The sequence below is a fragment of the Ochotona princeps genome, chromosome 10 (assembly GCF_030435755.1).
Source record: "Ochotona princeps isolate mOchPri1 chromosome 10, mOchPri1.hap1, whole genome shotgun sequence".
In the NCBI taxonomy this organism is placed as follows: Eukaryota; Metazoa; Chordata; class Mammalia; order Lagomorpha; family Ochotonidae; genus Ochotona; species Ochotona princeps.
In genome coordinates this window covers 26,425,263-26,444,596 of record NC_080841.1, presented here as the reverse complement: position 1 = coordinate 26,444,596, position 19,334 = coordinate 26,425,263, and the positions used below count along the sequence as shown (strand labels likewise).

The window sequence follows — 19,334 nt, the reverse complement described above, 5'->3', positions numbered from 1 at the left end:
CAAATCATAGTTGACATTATTACACAATATAAAAAGTATGGTAAAAATTTACACATTACACATAAGTAGTTAATGTTTTGATTTAATACTTTGCAAAAGAGATCTGCAGATGTGTTTTCAATTATGCTGGCTTCTATACCCATCTATTTTAATAATACAGGTATGGTTACATTTACCAAAAAAAAAAAAAAAAAAAAAAAGAAAAGAAAAGAAAAAAAAATCCTAGCGCATAGCTATTCAGCAATACTTTAAGGTCCAAAGATTGACCAGTATATCATGGCAACACATTTCAACATTTCATTGGTTTACTAAACTGACAAAGAACCATTTACAATTAAAAAGAAAAAATCCTACAGACTTATTCTGACTCAAAGTTTCCTTTATTAACAAGCTTTTTTTTTTTTTTTTTTTTTTTTAATGGTTTAACCTTCTAAGAAGCTTCCTCAGGCAGTTGGGACATTGCATCATGAGTTTTCAGGGTCCTTATCTAAATGCAGACTTGTTCAGCCATACATGTAATAACTCACTTGGGTTTTCTTCCCAATAGTACGACCTCTTTTTTTCTGGCTCGTTTAAGTTCAAGTTCCTTAAGCCATCCATGAGTTTCTGGCAAAGTATTTGGTCTCCACTTTGTACACCTGTTTTATTTTCCAAGGGCAATGAAATGTTCATTATATAGTAACACGCAATAAATAACTCACTGTTAACTCTAGGAGTAAGAATGGGAAGAGTGCCTATTGCATAGCAATACAGAAAAGTCAAGTGAAGCATGGGATAGGAACGGTACGTACAGCAACTCCACTTAGCGGGATTTTCCTGTTTTTTTCTTTCACATAATTAACACCAACAAATTCTTCCAGTGTTTATTTTTTTCTTAAAATAAAAAAGATTTTGCTTCTTGTCTCTCTCACTTACAAGGTAGGTGAAATGTAGAATAAGGCTTTCAGCTTTCTTGGTTTCAGATGGCAGTTTTAACACACAACAGAAACTTCCAAAGTGTTTGAATTAGTACCGCTTTTTCAAAAAAAAAAAAATTAACACTGATGAATCAAGGCTCTCCTATGTTTTCTTGTTATAAGCATCATCATTGTCATCATCGTCATCATTACTATTAAATTCATCATTATCAACATTATCATTTTTGTCTTGCCACCTTTCCAAAACGTTTAGCTGCATTTGCAAGATTTGACGATCATGTTAGATAGCTGTTCAATCTTGGGTGTTTTGCCGATGTAGTAGAGAATTGTTAAGGGTTCTAAATCCTGGGACACACAGCAAGGAGAAGCTGATGCCTCTGGATTTATGGTGTTATATAAGCTGAGGACCTGAAAAGACACAGGAGAGGAGAGACAGCACAGGGAAAGACAAAAACATAAAGGCAATCCTTGTTAAAACAAGTTAAAGCAATGATTTCATGTTGTTATCCTACCAATCACAGAACTATGCAAGTAATTTCAATTACTTGGGGTTTACATTTTGTTTTACTCTTATTAGTTACAGACAGATGGGCGCATGTCTTCAGCAATCACCAAATGTATCCTTTTCTAACAGAATGCCTTTGTCTTTTTCTTTGTAAAGCTTATTTTTCTTGACAGAGGGAAGAAACAGCAAGAGCCATCTTCAATCTGCTGGTTCACTTCCCAGACCCAAGCACCTAGTAGCGGGGGAGGGGTTAGGCTGACTCTCCAAGGCAGTGACTGAACGCAGCCCTTTGAAGAGAGAAACAGGGACTTGAGTATGGAAGGCACGGTGTGCTGCCTCCTGCATTGCACAAGGCCAGGACAGGATTTCAGGCAGTCCAGTATGAGCTGTGCGTGCCCCAAGCACCCGCTCAACTCACTGTGCCACAACTCCTGACACAGATTTTTTTTTCCCCATAAATCTTATACAACTTATTCTATCCAAATGAAATTGAATAGAATCGTCCATCTAATGGATCTTCCAAGCTTTTCCAATCTTTACTCTTGATGGGTACTTTGCTGCACATAATCCTGAAAACTTCAGAATTTCATTTTTTTTTCACATTGTTAGTGAAGTTATTTCATGAGTATATATTTTCAAACCTCAGCTAGACTGAGTTCCCTTGAGATGAGGGTCTCTACATAGGCATTGTTTTGACTTTGTAGACCTGTGATTAATCTTGTATGGACAAAATAAAGAGGCAGGCCTACAGTTAGTGCCGTATGCCTATAACCCCATTCTGTGTCAAAGGGGTGTGTGATTTTCACTCGTGAAAGTATGTAGGTTCCCCACTGATGATATAGGGACATTTCCAAGGATGCCATTAATGTGTTAGTCAAATAGCAAGTGACCTTTTCCTCGAGATCCACTGCAACTTTTTCAACCTAAGACAGAAGATCTGTTCAGCACAGCAACACTGAGCACTTTATTAAGCTACCTCTGGCTTCTTGGGTAACTATCCAAACCACATATTTGTGACCATGATAGTTATTCTTCCTCTCTCCCTGAAAAACAAGCATGGGCTCAGCCTTCACACACTCCCTCTGTGTATCAAAGAGGAGAATTAGGTTTCTACTTGGCAACAGGGTCTTGCCCACATTACAGCTACTGCCGCCGCAGCCCAGGTGAAGCAGCCTGTCCAGAGAGCTCAGACAAAGGGACAGGCATGAACAAGCTTACCTCACATGGCCAAGCACAGGGTTACCCCACAGTGCCAAAGCCTACAGGGGATGTGGGAAAACAGCTGAAAAATGGGGAGCCATATTTGTCAATTTCCATCCCAGCATATGCAGGCATTGATAGATAAATAAACTTCTTATTCCGCTAACACCTGATTTTTCATAGAAACTAAAGAAGGGGGGTTACAATACAGATTGTCTAAAATAATTGATCACCCCCAAACTTGTGCATTCAGCTGAATTCATTATGTGATCTCCTTGGCAGCAGATTCGTTCTCCTTCCCTGCACTGAAGGTGGTTTTCTGCTGCCTGCTCGGTAGGGAGATTTACAGAGGCATAAAAAGCAGAACAGAAACTCCAACATGGAGCCACATTTCAGAAATCAAACTCAGTAAGACAGAATCAATGGAGGCCTGTATGTAAAACAAGGCATGCATTTCAAGTCTTAGTTTGTGACTAATTTTCTTTTTGATCTTGAGCAAGTCATGGATCTGAGTTAAAAACCCAATTTCTTTAGAAAAAAAAGAGTGGGTTGCATAAGATAATTTATGATATGCTGCATATATTTAACTCCTACATTATAAATCACAGAGAAGTAGGGTATGAAAAAAATATTATTCATAGAAAGTCTTCACTAATCTGTTCCGGAAACTGTAGCATTAAATTTAAGACCTTCCTTCTCCATTAGTCCTCTATCTTCATTGAAGGAACTTTACAAGATATTCAAATTCTCATTTACCATGGGAAATATTTTTTAAAAGATTCAGATATGCTAATAATTTTTAAAAAGTATTTATTTGGGGAGATAAAGAGGGACAACTAATTCAGATGATATTAATTTTAAGATCATGTTCACATGTATCAGCTTTTTGCGCTTCACGTCCACCCTTATGTTTGGCGCTACTGTTTTATTTATTTTTAATTGTTATTATTTTTATGATACAGTTTTATAGGTACAGGAATTCCCCCACTTCAACTCCCTTTCCTTTTAAAGATTATTTATAATATAGAGACATTCCTTTTCACTAATAGTAAATTGAGGATCAGACAGGTTAAATGACTCTCTAATTGCCATACACAAGCAACGTTGTATGCCAAAACACCTACTGAGCCCCTAATGTTCATTGCAATATGGCCGTCCTGATTTTCTGTGAAAATCACTCCTTTTGTTGATGCAGACCTAAACCTCTTCCCTTCACATCTTAGTAATGTGTGCATGAAATTTATATTCAAATTTTGGTTTTGGCTACCTATTTATTTATAGCCGGTAGTTTTGAATATTAAAAAAAAATTCAACAAAACTTTCAAGATGCCTCTAATCCAATTAGAAAAATGAGACTGGTTTGAAATGGATTAGTATTGCTTTCTGATTTCATTCATGTCCTACTTCTTCTTTTTCATCTAAAAAGGATTTCTGGAGCATCCACTGTGGCACATCAGGTTAAGCTACTATTTGGAATGCTTATATTTCATGTTGGAGTGCTGATTCGAACACTGAATTTTCTGTTTCTGATCCAGCTTCTTAGATGCTGACTCAAGTATTTGGTCTCCTGTCACCCAAGAGACACCAGGATGGGGTTCCAACCCCTAAGTTTTGTGGGTATTTGGCGAATGAACCATAAGATGTAAGCTCTCTCTCTCTTTCTCTCTCTCATTCATTTTGGCAGCACATGTATGAAGATCTCTTACTCTCAATCTAACTCTATCATTCTCTCACTCTACCTTTCAAACAAATGAAAATGAACAGAAACAAAGATCTTTTAAAAGAGATAATGGAATTTATCCAGTACCCAGAGATGTGTGAAAACTGTAGGAGCACTAAGCAAACAACTCATTCAGAAGACTTACATTGGTACCCCAAGAACAAAAGAGATAAGTTGGTCAGACTTACCCTACTGTGCTGAGTATCTGAACTCCATAAATATGGGCATGCCCCGGCACAGAAGTTGGCATTATACCCTTTGGGTTCATGTATCCATTTCCACCCGAGATCCCTCTTGAAGTCAATGTAAAGTGGGCGTAGGCAGCAATTATCCTGTACATTTCTGTTAAAAGAAAGAGCAGTGTGGATGTTAAACTGATTCCTTTCCCCGCTCTACACATGCCTTACCCCAAACAAGAAAAACAACACATTCATTCACCTGAAAAACCTTCAATGGGACATTATCATGAGCCAAATTTTAATGGTTATAATACAATCTCAAGAGACATTCACGAGGTGATGTGATTTGCTGGACTACTCTTCCTTTGGAATTCTATATCCTGACTCCCTTGTCTTTGGCCTAGAAAACCTCAACCTTCAAATGACTAGACTTAAAGACTAGACCAAGCCCTTCTGAAATGACACTGGATAGTCCTGCCAACTGCCCTTTCAAATAGGAAATGAATTAAGAGCAACATCTGTTTTTCAATAAAATATATCCCTTAGATTGCAAATGAAAAGTTAAAGGTAAACTTTCTTGAAATGAAATTTGGATTTATATTAAAGCGCAAGTTGTAATAGCTGTCAGCTAATTCATGCCATTGTGTTAGCCACAAATTTGTGTGTGTCCTCATAAAGAGCTACTGAAAGAAATATTTAGAAGACTACAGCAAGAACTCTGTACTGAATTTTAAAATTCTTTTCCAAATTTACTGGTTTATTTCCCAGGCTCCCATGACTAGCTGGGGTAAAAGCTGAGAGCTGAGAACTCAATCCATGACTTCCACCTAGGTGGCAGGACTCCAGTGACTTGAGCCTTCACTGTGCCCTCTCAGGGATACTCCCACAGCACACATCAGCAGGAAGCTGGCGTCTGCGACTGAATCAGGCACTCTGGTAGGGAATCAGAGCACTTAAACCACAAGGCCAAATGCTGCTCCGATTTATTTTCTGACATACTAATTCACTTTGAGTAGCATATATATAGGAACAGGTCTAAAAGAAAGAAAAAGTTGCTTGCTCAAAAATGTTAGTAGCAATTTTATGCATTTTTAGCCTATCAACTGAGAAATGGATGAGAAATGGATGAATAATTTTTATCAGTACAAAAAGACCACTTTCTACGTGGCTTCTGACACTTGGAGAACTTCAATAGCAAGGATTCTTCACTGCCCTGAATTTGCCAAGTAAATAGGCCACCTTTATGAAATTTCATAAGAAACCACAGAGCATAGTTATGTAATAAATTCCTATAGGAATGAGATATAACTTCTCAATCTATTCCTTTACTTCTCTCGTGCTCTGTAGATATGACAAGAAAGGCAATGTTCTATCATTGAATACTGTTACTGTGAAGGAGATGTGACCACAGGCATGGCATCGGGAGGGTGACAGCTCCTAGGGTTCCTAGGCTCGTGGCTCTTCCCTAATTACAGATACAATCCACTGAACTCATATTTGCATTGGGGATTAGAGAGTTTCTTTTCTTTATCAACAACAAAGCATCTCACATGAATTTGAGGAAACATTTAGGGGCTAGTTTTCACCCTCTGCTCTTTCTACATTGTTAGAGAACTGATGAATACAACACAAAAATAGCAATTGTAAGACACTGGAAAGAACGTTATCAGAGATAAGAATTATAACAGATGATACCCGGCCTCAAGCAAAAAGTTCAATACAGGTCAATATGTAGCAGGAGAAAAGGCAATTAAACAGTTAACAGGTGCAATTACTTGGTTTGACTTTAATTTCCTTTACCTAAAGCAATAGGCTGCATCCAAAGCACGCTTCTTCCGCCGGTTGGACTGTTGTGACTCAAGTCTGTAGGAGGGCAATAACATTAGCAGGAGATGTGGGGTCTTCCCACTGTTTTTTTTCCTAGTGGACTTTATAGTTTTCTGATCACCACTGGTATATGTGGAGGTGCCATCAATACCTTGAAAAAATGCATTTGGGTAATAAACATTTAGCTTTACCTTATCAAATATAGTCAACTGTATATAATACATATTTATTTATTGTTTTACTCTGCAGATTGTCACAAATAGCAGTGATGACCACCATGGCAACAGCACTTCACTACAGTCATTCTCCATGGAAACACATATAGTATGACAGTACTACCACAGGTGATCATTAACACTTCTACAAGGGACTCCTATCCAAGGGCAGTTCAGTGTCAAAGGCAGGGCTGTTGGTATGAAAGTCATCACAGAAGAACTCTGCCCCTGTGATTCAAGTGCAATGGAGTGGTTTATTTTAGTCAGCCTTCAGTTTACACTGTGTTCAAACCCTCAACAACTTGCACACACAGCCATAGACTAAGCCTTGTCACCCACGGGTTCACACTGTCCCTGAGACCAACACTCAAAAGACTATTCGAATGAACATAAACTAAGACTTAGTTAAATCACAGTGAATTAAGTTCAAGTGAAACAGAAGTCACCCTTGGCTAATGCTATTTTGGGAAGCTGTGAAGAAAGGGCTTTTTCATTTATTTTATGGCATCCTGATTCCATCTGAGATTTTAGAAACTTGAGCTCCCCAAAGCATGCTCAAGAGACTGCCAGTTTAAGCATTTAATCTCTGCACTCTGGAGAATCATGACTAGGTTAAAAACTGAAATAAATCTCTATTCTGCTGGGAGTATTTTTCCATGAGCAAGGGCCACTGTAGCTTTTTAAATGTGAATGGAAGTCATGGGTGATATTAGCAGGAAAGGGAAATCAGCTTGCTTTCTGGGCAGTATGGGCTAAGAGATCACCAGCTCATGGGCACAACTTTCCTGCTCACTTCTCAATGTCCAGTGACTCATTATCGAACACATGAAATGGCTTAAACCCTTGGTGTCTTGTCACAGTTGCTGACTTTTTGGGCTAATTCACTCAAAGATGAGCATCCAGAAAACCGAAACCTTTTTAGGTGTTTGGAGAAAATTATTAAAGAGTGATAAGAAACCCATTCAAAATATTGGTTGCAGGCTAAGAAAAATGTGGAGTTCTGACACATGGCACAAAGGGTCTCCTTTCTCCCATAAAGCCCAGTTGTGAGTTCTTGAAATCTGATTGAAATAATTATCAATGGATTCTTCTTTCATATCAGTAGGCATAGAAAACTAGTTTGCTTAAAGAATAAAGTGCTGACAGTCTATTTTATAGTTTGGAGGGTCAATGAATTTGAGTTAGTGCCGACCGAGTCATCACTGATCACTGAACAGCAAAAACCAGCAAAAGCAACCCCCCAATCCAAACCTTTTCTATCTTTTCATATCTTTCTCCAACTATATTGTGACCCAAATGATTGAAATGCCCCATAGCTCACCAAGCAATCACATTCATATACAAATTCGTTTATCTTCACATAATGTTATCAACATAGGTCTTTCCCACCCTTCTGTTTGATCCAGTTTCAGTTACCTGCAAATCTTGCTTCTAGTTCTTCGCTTTTATTTGGGATGATGTAATTATTAGATGGTACAAAGGTGCAGCAGGGACAGTGTAAACTTATTTTAAATCCCAGATTCCTGTCTGGAAAACATGAAGTCAAAGACGTCATTTGTATGTGTGTGTACATCCTTAAATCTGCACTCAACTTCTATAGTAACTTAGGGCTCCCAACTTTCTAGAGAGAAGAGAGAGTGGTTTGTGACCTTTATGGTGAAGCCATTCATGAACAGCATCCGTTACGTCGAAGGAGAGCCATTCGCCCTCTGCTCTTGTTTTCACCACTTTGCTGTCAATGTAGCGCTGGGTTGGAGATGTTAAATCTTTGGATTTGAGAATCTAGGAAGATAAAGAGACAAAAAGCTCAGCTGGCACAAAAACAGCAAGACCAAATCAAAACCATTAACATTATCCCCATTCATTATCTAAATTTAGCTCCACTTTTATACGCCCATGTATTGTCATCTCAATGGCATGGCAACATGCATAAAAACACAATATCAGGCCATTTGCCATGAAAACTGCTGCTACTAAATCAGTTGCATGTTATGATAAACGTGACAGGAATCATAAAGCTAAAAGAAAGTGACAGTAATTATTTTATTTTGCTGACATAAGCTTTGCAAGATTTCAGCAATAAAGTCTATGCTATTAATTTAATGGTTTTGTTGTTCTGTCTCCCTGCTTCTTTAATTTGGAGATCTGGGGTGAGAGGGGGACAAGGGTAGAGACCCAGTTCAAAGGACCCGTGTTCTCCCTCCAAAGGCCCAGAATTACACATTTCTTTTTAACAGAGAAAGGTCCTAATCTCAGTTCCTAAATCCACTGCAACTAAAATGTGTGTCATGCCTTAGTTTTTGAGGTCAGTCTCTTGCTGGGATTTTTACTATCATGTGACATGCTGTGATTTATAAAAATATTCCATATCCTGCAGGCTAAGAATGAAGCTGGGCATGAGCAGTTTGGCACAGAGTGTAGAAAGCCTTGTGCGAGCAAGCCAGCCTCATCATTGGGACTTTAGAAAGCTGCATCTAATTCAAACATGGGAACATAAACTGTAGCATGTTTTTTGGGGGTTAGAAAAACGTTTTATCAACCAAACCACGGTCCCAAGACTCCTAGAGGTATAGTAAATCCCATCCAAACAGGATAGCTTTGTATTTCTCATTTCTTAGGGGCTTGAGTTCTGTCGGTTCAGGCTATCCTTCCTGATAGTCTAACTTTTCTGCGGTCATTTCATACATAGCAATTTAGTCACTCAGGCAAGTTAATAAGCTTCTCCAGATCAACACCAAGTCTTCCATTTGATATCATTTCAAAGCACAGCATTCAATTGAATCAATAGTGACTATTAACTGTAACTGTTACTATTACTGCATACCTAGATTTACTTTCTCTAAATCTTACAAAGTAAAAATAAGTAGCCTTCCAATTATTTCAAAATGCTCTTTCCTTTCCCATCTGTACATAACATGGTTCAGATAATTTGTGAACAGGTGCTTCCTGGAATATTTGGCAGTGCAGACCTTGTTATGGACTGAACAGTATAGAAATAGAAAGAAATTCATGTTAATGATTGAACAGTATAGAAAAAGAAAGAAATTCATGTAACTGGACTCTTAGTGCCCTCATGAATTTTAGACAAACACAAGTATACAGCTCTTCCCCTACAATACAATAAGCTCCACAAAATAAAACAATCCTAAGATAGTCATGACAGAACGGAGATGCTTTTTCTGAGATAAAAGAAGCACAGTAAAAAGTGCGGTGGTCTGGTGGCTGAGGTCCTCGCCTTGAATGCGCGAGGATCCCATATGGCCCTGGTTCTAATCCCGGCAGCCCCACTTCCCATCCAGTTCCCTGCTTGTGGCTTGGGAAAGTAGTCGAGGATGGCCCAAAGCCTTGGACTCTGCACCAGCATGAGAGACCCATAAGAAGTTCCTGGCTCCTGGCTTAGGATCAGAGCAGCTGCAGCCATTGCAGCAGCTTGGGGAGTGATTAAATGGACAGAGGATCTTCCTCTCTGTCTCTCCTCTCTGTATATCTGACTTTCCAATAGAAATGAATAAATCTTAAAAAAAAAAAAAAGCAGGCAATCCTCCAGGAATTAAACCTTTTCTTGAAAATATTCCCAGTTGGGCAAATAAGACACCACTTACTCAATTCAGCATAAATCATACAATTAACCTAACATAGGATAGCAATGATTTAAAAATCTGATCTTTCTCATTGGCTAGATTAGGATTATACTCAGAGCCTCCCGGCTGCTGGTGGGCCTCAGGACGGGGCATCTCATGCCTAGATCCCACATGCCACCCATCATGTGCACGTGGTGAGCTGTCCCCAGGCCTGCCTGGGCTCCGGGGGCTGCTCCCTTTGGGGTGAGTACACCAAGGGGGGAAGTCTCCATGACTGGGTAGGTCCGGGACCCACCCACTGCCCTCTTTGGGCGGTAAATGGGATTGGGGAGGGGCGCGACCTTGGGCCTGGGGGGTTTAAACTTCCAGCAGCCTTCCGGCTACTGGTGGGCCTCAGGACGGGGTGTCTCATGCCTGGATCCCACACGCCAGTCACCATGTGCACGTGGTGAGCTGTCCCCAGGTGGCCAGTGTGCCATTTGGTGCCAGGCTCCACCTGCTGGCCGCCCGGACAGGGAGCTCTGGGGTTTTGGTTCTTTGAATCGCTGCTTAGGTAGTTCCAGGTTGAACCCACAGTGCTTCTAGGATGTGAGTCAATCCTAAAGATTCCCAATGACAGTAACTCTTCCTTTGAAGAACTTGTAATCACTTAACAATGCTGAGCACCGAACACCAGTTCATACAAAAGTTAAGGCTCGGGGCTTGTCCAGCAGAATATCCTATTACCTGACATGATGATGGATCAGCAGACGGGTCACATTAGGCAGGGCCATAACATTAACTAGCACTTGAGAACCATATCTGGGGATAGAGTCTGTGGGGGATGTGTGAGCCACAACCTGTGGAAATTCTAGCCCCACTGGTTAGCTCAAGAGTTTGGGTGGTGATGGACCAAGCTAGGTGTGACCAAAGAGCCTGCCATCAATCACAGGTAAAGGAACCCACAACAGTCTGGGCTGGTCAAGGCAGCAGCACCCAAATGTACATCCTGAATAGGGTGTGGGGTGGTCCAGGCTGCAACATTCACCAGCTCATACATGGCCAAATGGAAGGCCAGACTGAGCCAGGCACTGGTAAAACCCATTGGCATGTATGAGAACTGGATCGGGGAGTGGACCAAGTGAAGGAACTTGGGAAATGCCCCTGGCGAGTCATAGCTCCCGCTGGTGAACATGCAGTCCAGACCCGGGGGTCAGACAAGCTGGGCAAAGTAGCTCCAACAGCTGGCTAATGTGTGAATTGGTAATGGAATGGGGTGTACCAGGCAGGACTGAGCAAACCTTAGCTCACAAGCAAAACTAGGAACCAGCATGGAGCACAGATCATGCCAAGCTAGGCTCTTGCACCTACTGGTCTGCGTGAGCCAGGGATGCTAAGCTACAGTGTCTAAGGCAGAGGCCAGGACAGGTGAGGGGCTGAGCTAAGCTGAGTCAGAGCAACCACCGCAGGCACGTGATCTACGGCTGGGAACAGGCCTGATTGGGGAGCTAAGGGGACACCCTAACTGGATTGAAGTTCCCACCAATGGGCGCGTGGGCTGGAATGGGGGCTGTGCTCTGATCAGGAAATGGTTGTATTCTCCCTTGGCACAAGTGTGGACTGGGACTGCATGCACCAGGCCGGGTCAGACCCCAACACTGTCTGGTGTCCTGGAGGACCAGGGGAGATGTGGGATGGTCTAGGCTAGGTCTCAACCCCTACTGAGCCGTATGTGAGCCATATGTGGGTATGGACGAGCCATGGCTGGGCTGAAACATCCAACAACAAGAACCAGAATGGGTTGAAAGCCAGCCAAGAAAAGCCACTGTTCCTGCTAGGACAGGAGGTGGACTGAGTAGGTCTGGCTCATGGACCCCCTGGTATGCGCAAAATCTGGCATTGGGAGGGGTTCTGATGGAGGAGCCTGGGCAACTCCTCTGGCAGGACACAGTCCCTGCATGTAAACGCAAGAAGCATGATAGGAAACAGTCCAGAATAGGCCATGGAAAGTTTCCCACTGGCATATATTTGGCATGGGTCGGGGGCAGACCAGGCTGAATCAGTTCATGTCATCCACTGGCAAATCCGAGCACCAGAACAGAGTGTGGGTTGAGCCAGGTTTGGTTGCAACAAAAACCAGTGCACAATACGGAATGCCAGGGTGAGGTTGCCTGTACTGGATGTGACCGCAGCACCCAACCAGTACACACGTGAGAACCAGGAAGCGAGGGGGCAGAGCCGGCAGGGGGAATAAGTGGGGGGTCCCCTTGCCGGACAGCTACTCCCACTGGAGAGCATGGGCTGGGATGGGGACAGACCAGACTAACCAGGGCTATAACACCTGTGCGCCTCATGTGGACTAGATCAGGGAAAAACCAGGCTGGCTGATTACTCCCACTGGTGCAAACAAAAATTAGAGTGGGTGAGGGTTGTTTGGGCTTAGCCGCAGCATCAGCTGGCAGAAGCTGGCACTGAGGGCTAATTCTGTCAAGTCAAACCACAGAACCACCTGGAGAGTGCATAATCTGGGAGTGAGAGAGACCTGGGAGGGAAATAGTGGGCTCCTCCCTCTTGGGTTACCACCCCCATGGGAGGTCACGAAAACTAGGACGGGCGAGGGGGGTGCTGGGGTGGCTAGACAGAGAGGCACTCAACAACAGTCATGAGGGCTGGATAGTTGAGCTGATTAGATAGAACTAAGCTTCAATATCCATCGACATGTACGAGAGCCAAATGGGATGTGGGACAGACTGTACTAGTCTGCTACACATACTGGCAAACCAGTTTAGGGGGCGGGCCTGGTGGGGGTTATTGTGGGTCGCTCTGATTGGGATGCAGCTCCCACTGGTTTACCTGAAGGCCGAGTATGTGCTGGGCAGAACCAGGCTGGGCTGCAACACCCATTGGTTCCAGTGCAAGTCAGGGCTGGAAACAGAATCAACCCAGCAATTGCAACCACCAGCTGATCGTGGAGATGGACTGTGCTGGGCCCTGTGCTTGCTAGAACATATAAGAATCTGGTCTGGGAATACCTCAAAGTTTCTTTGGGGATCTCCCCAATCGAAATGCCGGACTCAGAACCCTAACCAAGACAAGACAGAAGACAAAATAAGTCAATCAACCACCTCAGCTATATGTTGGCAGCGAAATACTGGGCAAACAGAGACTCTATGATGGACTATGTCAATCAGTGGATTCTTCAATGACCTCATCGTGCTTGGAGTGGCGAGATTGGCAGCATTCATAACTGGTGAACTATCAAAACCACTTGAGCAAGTATCTCAGAGCATGCCCCACATCCGGGACTTGGGGTGGGTGGGAAACTGATTGGGGCTTCTCCCTCAATATCCCCCTTTACCTCAGATACATGAAGAAAACAATATGGAAATAATAGTCTTACCACTTCCCTATAGCCCTTGAACCTTTTTCCCCTAATTAACTATGTAAAGATTGTCAAAAATATAATAAAAAATCAAATTAGAAAAAAAAAGAAAAAAAAAGGATTATACTCACAAATAATTTTTTGTCTTTAAATTCTTGCCCTAACTTATCTACCAGAGTGCTATTCCATAATGATCTGCATATTTGCCATGCTTCTAATTATCACAGCATATGTTATTCATCTTCAGATAGCTAACACTGATAAGTTCCACCTATAACAAAACATTGCTTTCATTATTGAATGAATTATTTGTGACATATGTATAACATATACATATATATTCATTCTCATTGAAGACAGATAATTTTAAAAAAAAAAGAAACACATGGTTTTCTTAGCCAAACAGAAAAAAACATTCACTGGTTAAAGCATGGAAATCCATTCATGATACAAAATCAGAACACCTTTCTTTAAAAGGAGAAAGTTAAAGGGAAGCAAAAAGGTTTCAGAACCTTTTCCTTTAAATCTTAATATTGTCCTCCTCAGTCACACATGACCAATAGATACCATCATACTCTCACATGAGCCAAAGCTCTAGATCATATCAAATTAAATTTATGAGAGAGAGACAGAGAGATCTTCCATCTATATGTGCATGCCGCAAATGCCTGCATCAACATGGGTGTACCAGGCAAAAACCCAAACCTGAAATTCAGTCTGGCTTTCCCACATGTATGAAAGAGACCCGAGCACCTGAGTTATCACCAAGTGCCTCCCACGGTGTGCAACAGAAGGATGCCGGATTGGGAGGGAGCTGCGATCAAACCCCGGAACTCCGACTAGGGTTAAGCTCTTTGAGCCACTCTAGCAAATGCCTGCCTCTCCTCTAATTTTTTTTTTTTTTTTTTTTTTGCTTGTGTTCATTTACTAGCTTAAGAGTCAATAAAAAAATGATATTTAAACAATTCAAAAAAGAGAGTTGGCTACATACTTCTGCAATAGAGAAGTGACATTGGTCTTGTGGGTTTGTTGTCTCAATTCCAAAGACTTCTTAAATCTACTTGTTGTAATTTAATTCCATTCTTCTTACCCAGTTCTCAGTGAAAACAGCTGTTTTCCGAAAGGAGGCTATTATTACATCCCCCTCAGCATGCTTACTTTCTCTCTCTAAGTTAAATAAACCGAGTTTCTTCAGACTATACTTAGAGGAACAATTTCCTAAACCCTTAATCATTTGAGTTTCTAGCAAAGATGAATGGAGAGATGTATTAAAGTATTCTTCCTCAGACCCAGTGCAATAGCCTAGCGGCTAAAGTCCTCGGCTTGCACAACTCAAGATTCCATATGCATAACAGTCCTAATCCTGGCAGCCCCGCTTTCCAGCCAGCTCTCTGCTTGTTGCCTGGGAAAGCATTCAAGGATGGCCCAAAGCCTTGGGACCCTGAACCCATGTGGGAGACCAAGAGGAGGTTCCAGGCCCCTGGCTTCTGGCTTCGGATTGGTGCGGTTCTGATCCTTGCGGCCACTTGCGGAGTGAATCAGCAAACGGAAGATCTTCCTCTCTCTCTCCTCCTCTCTGTATATCTATCTGACTTTCAAGTAAAAAAATAAATAAATAAAAATAAATCTTTAAAAAAATATATTTCTTCTCTTGACTGATACTGTGGCTTAGCAGATAAAGCTGCTTTTGGCAACGTTGATACCGTCTATGGCTGCTGCTACAGGTCCTGGCAGCTCCATTTTTCATCAAGCTCCCTCTTAAGCACCTGGGAAGACAGTGGTAGATGGCCCAAGTGCTTGAGCCCTTGCACCCTTGTGAGAGACAGGATGGCGCTTCTGTCTCCTGGCTTCAGCCTGGTCCAACCCCTGCCACCGTGACTATTTGGGGAAAGAACAAGAGATGAAAAGCTCTCTGTCCCTCTTTCCCTCTGCCTTTCTGTCCTGCTGTCTGCGTAACTCTGCTTCACAAGTAAATAAAATAAATTTTGAAAAACAAATATTCCTCCTACAGCTTTATTATTTTTATTCGGAATCATCTAGAAAAACTTTTAATCATATTCCAACACAAAATCTTGAGAAAGGTGTCTTCTTAAAACAGATACAACTTTGTTTCCATATTTATCTCTCATTTTGCACCATGACAAATTAAAGCATTAAAAACAGACACCATGGAAAACCTACTAGTCATTAATACCTTCTTAAATTCCAGATTAGTCAATTTTTAATTAGTGGCCAGATTAGTCAATTTTTTCCTTCTGTTTAAAAAGCCTTTGCTGTTTTCTTGAATCGCTATGGATGTTAACAGTCACAAACATGTAGCTATGACCAGCTCCATTTAGCATTTGCTCCTAACTTTTTAAATATGTTTTACACAAAGATAATTTAGTTTAATTTTAGCATCTATTGAAGCTTGCATCTTAACTGGTCTCTGCGTGAACAATTAATAGGTATCACCTATTCCCAATTTGTTCAGAAATTCATATTGGTAGTCCACAGCACACTAGGGCTCCCTGCCGGAAAATCTCTCCAAGTACTTTTGGTCTTAACAATTGAGTTGCATGCTTAATAAATAGCAATTGCATATGTTCCTAAATATGCTAATGACACTTGGACTTGTTAGAATTATGCAACTGACATATTTAGAAATGTTTACAAATGGCAAACCATAGGACCAAATGTAAAGATAGCTGTTTGTGAAAAAAAAAAAAAGTCAAGTTGGATATCTTAGAAAGACTTCATGAAGAGAAACTGCTTAAAGAAAAAAAGAAAAAGTGAGTTTTGGAAAATAGTTCCTAAATAGGAAATGTGTGTAATTATCATACAGATCAGAAATTCTTCCAGAAATAATATATTCAAAAGAGCCGAAAGCAAAGACTCAAGCAGAGCAACCAATGTCAATAGCAGCATTATCCAAAATGGCCAAAAAGTAAGGGGGTAGAGACAGCATCCATCAACAACAGATGAATGGAAAAAGAAAAAGTTAGTTTATACATACCTAACTTTTTACATGTATTATTTACACATACACATATTATTCAACCACAAAAGGAATGAAATTCTGACACACACTGTAACATTCATCTGAAACATGGATGAATCTTGGTAACAATGTGCCAAGTGAGTAAATCAAACAAAAAAAAGGAAAAATACTGTAGTTGTTTCCTACTTATATTTTACCCACAGAGACATCTCAATGAAACTTCCATTATCTTATTGACATACACATTACATGCAATATATGCAAAATACTCACAGGTCACTACCAGCAAGAATCTAATCTTATTACTGAATTGCTATACCCTACACAAAAGGATTAATTCACTTCTCTGCCACTGGAAATCAGCCAACTAGGGTTTGGATGGATAGAGGCACAAGTCACTCATTTTACCAACAATTTTTATGGGAGCATTAAAGTAGCAGTCTAGAGGCAAAGCTATAGCCTGGGAAAAACCTTAGTCTTAAAGGAATAATGCTGTAAATCAACTCAGGATTTGGCTGACACACCAAGAGCAACGTCCCTTACACTCCTATGAGACATTGAAAAAGTTGTAAGAAGGCACTGGGAATTCAATGTTGCTTTCCATATTTAGATAGCATGAGTTCCAAGAGGCCCATGCAATCAGACTTCAAGCGAGCAAAGGAAATTTAACAGGAGGGCCATAGAGTAAAACTGACACTAGGTTAAACAGTGTTAGCTCATCTTGTTTTTTAAATGTCTTTAAAGTTTCTCATGTTTTAAATGTATTGAATGTTTACAAGTGTTTGGAAAGACTCATATGAAGTGATTAACAGATTCTGAATTGGACATTCACTCTGCTGGCTACAATCATGATTTTTTCCTCACTCAGTCTGACCCTGAGTTACTAACTTTAGTCAGATGAAATACATGAGTTGGAAAGGCACTTAGAGACTATCTGCTCCAATCCAACTGAATTCATTCTCTACCATCTCTGTCTAAAGACATCTCATAACAGTGAACTGACCACTTTATGAGAAAGCTTATCCCCCATTCAGACATTTGGTATTGTTGAGATTCTTCATTTTCCTGGGTTTATAATTTCCATCAATCTCAATGAAGAATACTACTGCCTCATATCTGTACAATCACTGTAGTTTCCAAATTCCTAAATAGTTTCAAATGTTTGTTACTCTTCATGTACACACACATGGAAACCCTGTGACACACGCACTATGACTGTTACCATGTACATCCCATAGGCAAACAGACTGGAGGACCTCAGTGTATCCCCGGTACTCCAAAGGAGGAGCCTAGACTAACATCTCGCCTTCTTCAGAACCAGTCAAGAAGGCTTTCCAATGCTGTGGCTTTCTGAAGACAAATGCAAAGTGCCTTCCTCTCCAGGTCAGGTCTCAATTCCAAAAAAGAAACTTTGTCCAATTGCATCCTTCCTTGATACATCGCATCATGGAAACCTCCATTACGGTGTCTCTCTTCAAATCAGCTCCTTCACCAGTACCTGACCTGGTCAACCAGAGCACTGAAAGTACACAAAAGAGGCCCAACACGGTGAGAGGAGTAGCCATTGTTTTGCTGATTCTGTTCACAACTTTTAATGCAAATGTTTTAGTTTTTGCAGCTGTCACATCACACCATGGAGTCACAGTCAGGTTTTTTTGTAAAATAAAAATTTTGTTCACACACAGAAACTGTTGTTAAGGCTGATTTTCCACTTTAAATACTTTCTGGAATAAAGTACAATGAAGAGAAAGAGATAAAGGCAAGCAAAGGGGAAAAGGGAGGTTTGTCTTTCAAGTTCAGGGGCTGCTAAGGTTACCTTGTGTCACTAACAGTGGGGGATTCACTGGTACAGACAGCTGATGCGCATCCCCAGTTTTCGATTTAACAGAATGAGACTGAGGTCCAAACATTTACATTTCTGACATATTCCTAGAAGATACACAACCACTGCCATATCCTTTATTGATATAATTATTTTTCAGAACAAACCTGAACATGAATCTTAAATATAAAGGTCATAAAATGACTCACAGTGAGGCCAGCCTTGTGGTGCCCTGGGTTAAGCCATGGTCTTTGATACCAGCATCCCATGTAAAAGTCTATTTGATTCCTGCCTGTTTCATTTCCAATCTAGCTTCCTGCTGGATACAACTGGGAAATCAGAAGAAAATGGCCCAAATACCTGGGCCCCTGGCACCCCACGAGAAATTCTGTCGAGTTCTAAGCCTCTGGCTTTAGCCTGGCCCAGCCCCCATGCGTTATGGCTATTTGGGGAATGAATCAACAGATGGAAGATCTCTTTGTCTCCTGTTCTCTCTAACTCTGACTCAAATAAATGACCACTTTGTCCAATGAGAAATTACACTACAAGAATAAGAAAATATAAATGGATTCAAATCTTCATAAATCCTCTTATTAGAGTTTTTCAATCCCAAAAGAGAAAGAAAGATGAATCTGGTTCTGATAGCACTCACATTTCCCCCCACAATAGACACAGAGCATGCACTGAAAAGCATCTGTTGGCTTATCCAGGGCAGGAACAAATGATTCTCCAACATTAATCCTCTGGAAGGTTTCATTGACTGTGGAGGTAACTTTTGCTTTTGTATTTACATCTAATGATACCAGGAGACAATGACAAACTTGATGGGATTAGCTAATCTGTTTAGTCGTTGACTCAGGGAATAATTGCTGTACATCTTGTATGTAACAAAATCCTCATTTATTTTTTGAATTATTTTATAGCTCATATTCTCTAGCTTAGTTCAACAACTATTAACCACAACTATGTGCAAAGAATTGCATTATATACCAAGACAATAGGTGGGCCTTATTAAAGAGGCTCATTG

At 40.9% G+C, this 19,334-nt stretch overlaps 1 protein-coding gene across 1 annotated transcript in view; it reads right to left on the bottom strand.

Annotated features, from left to right (window-relative positions):
- Nucleotides 1-207: 207 nt before the first annotated feature.
- Nucleotides 208-19,334, bottom strand: part of TGFB2 (transforming growth factor beta 2) — an 83,592-nt gene continuing 64,465 nt past the window's right edge. The window contains exons 3-7 of the mRNA XM_004578634.4: nt 8,213-8,345; nt 7,980-8,090; nt 6,322-6,499; nt 4,531-4,684; nt 208-1,325 (exon numbers count right to left, since the gene is read on the bottom strand). Coding sequence (XP_004578691.1) covers nt 1,167-1,325; nt 4,531-4,684; nt 6,322-6,499; nt 7,980-8,090; nt 8,213-8,345 — 735 coding nt within the window. The 3' untranslated portion in view covers nt 208-1,166. The remainder of the gene's footprint in view (nt 1,326-4,530; nt 4,685-6,321; nt 6,500-7,979; nt 8,091-8,212; nt 8,346-19,334) is intronic.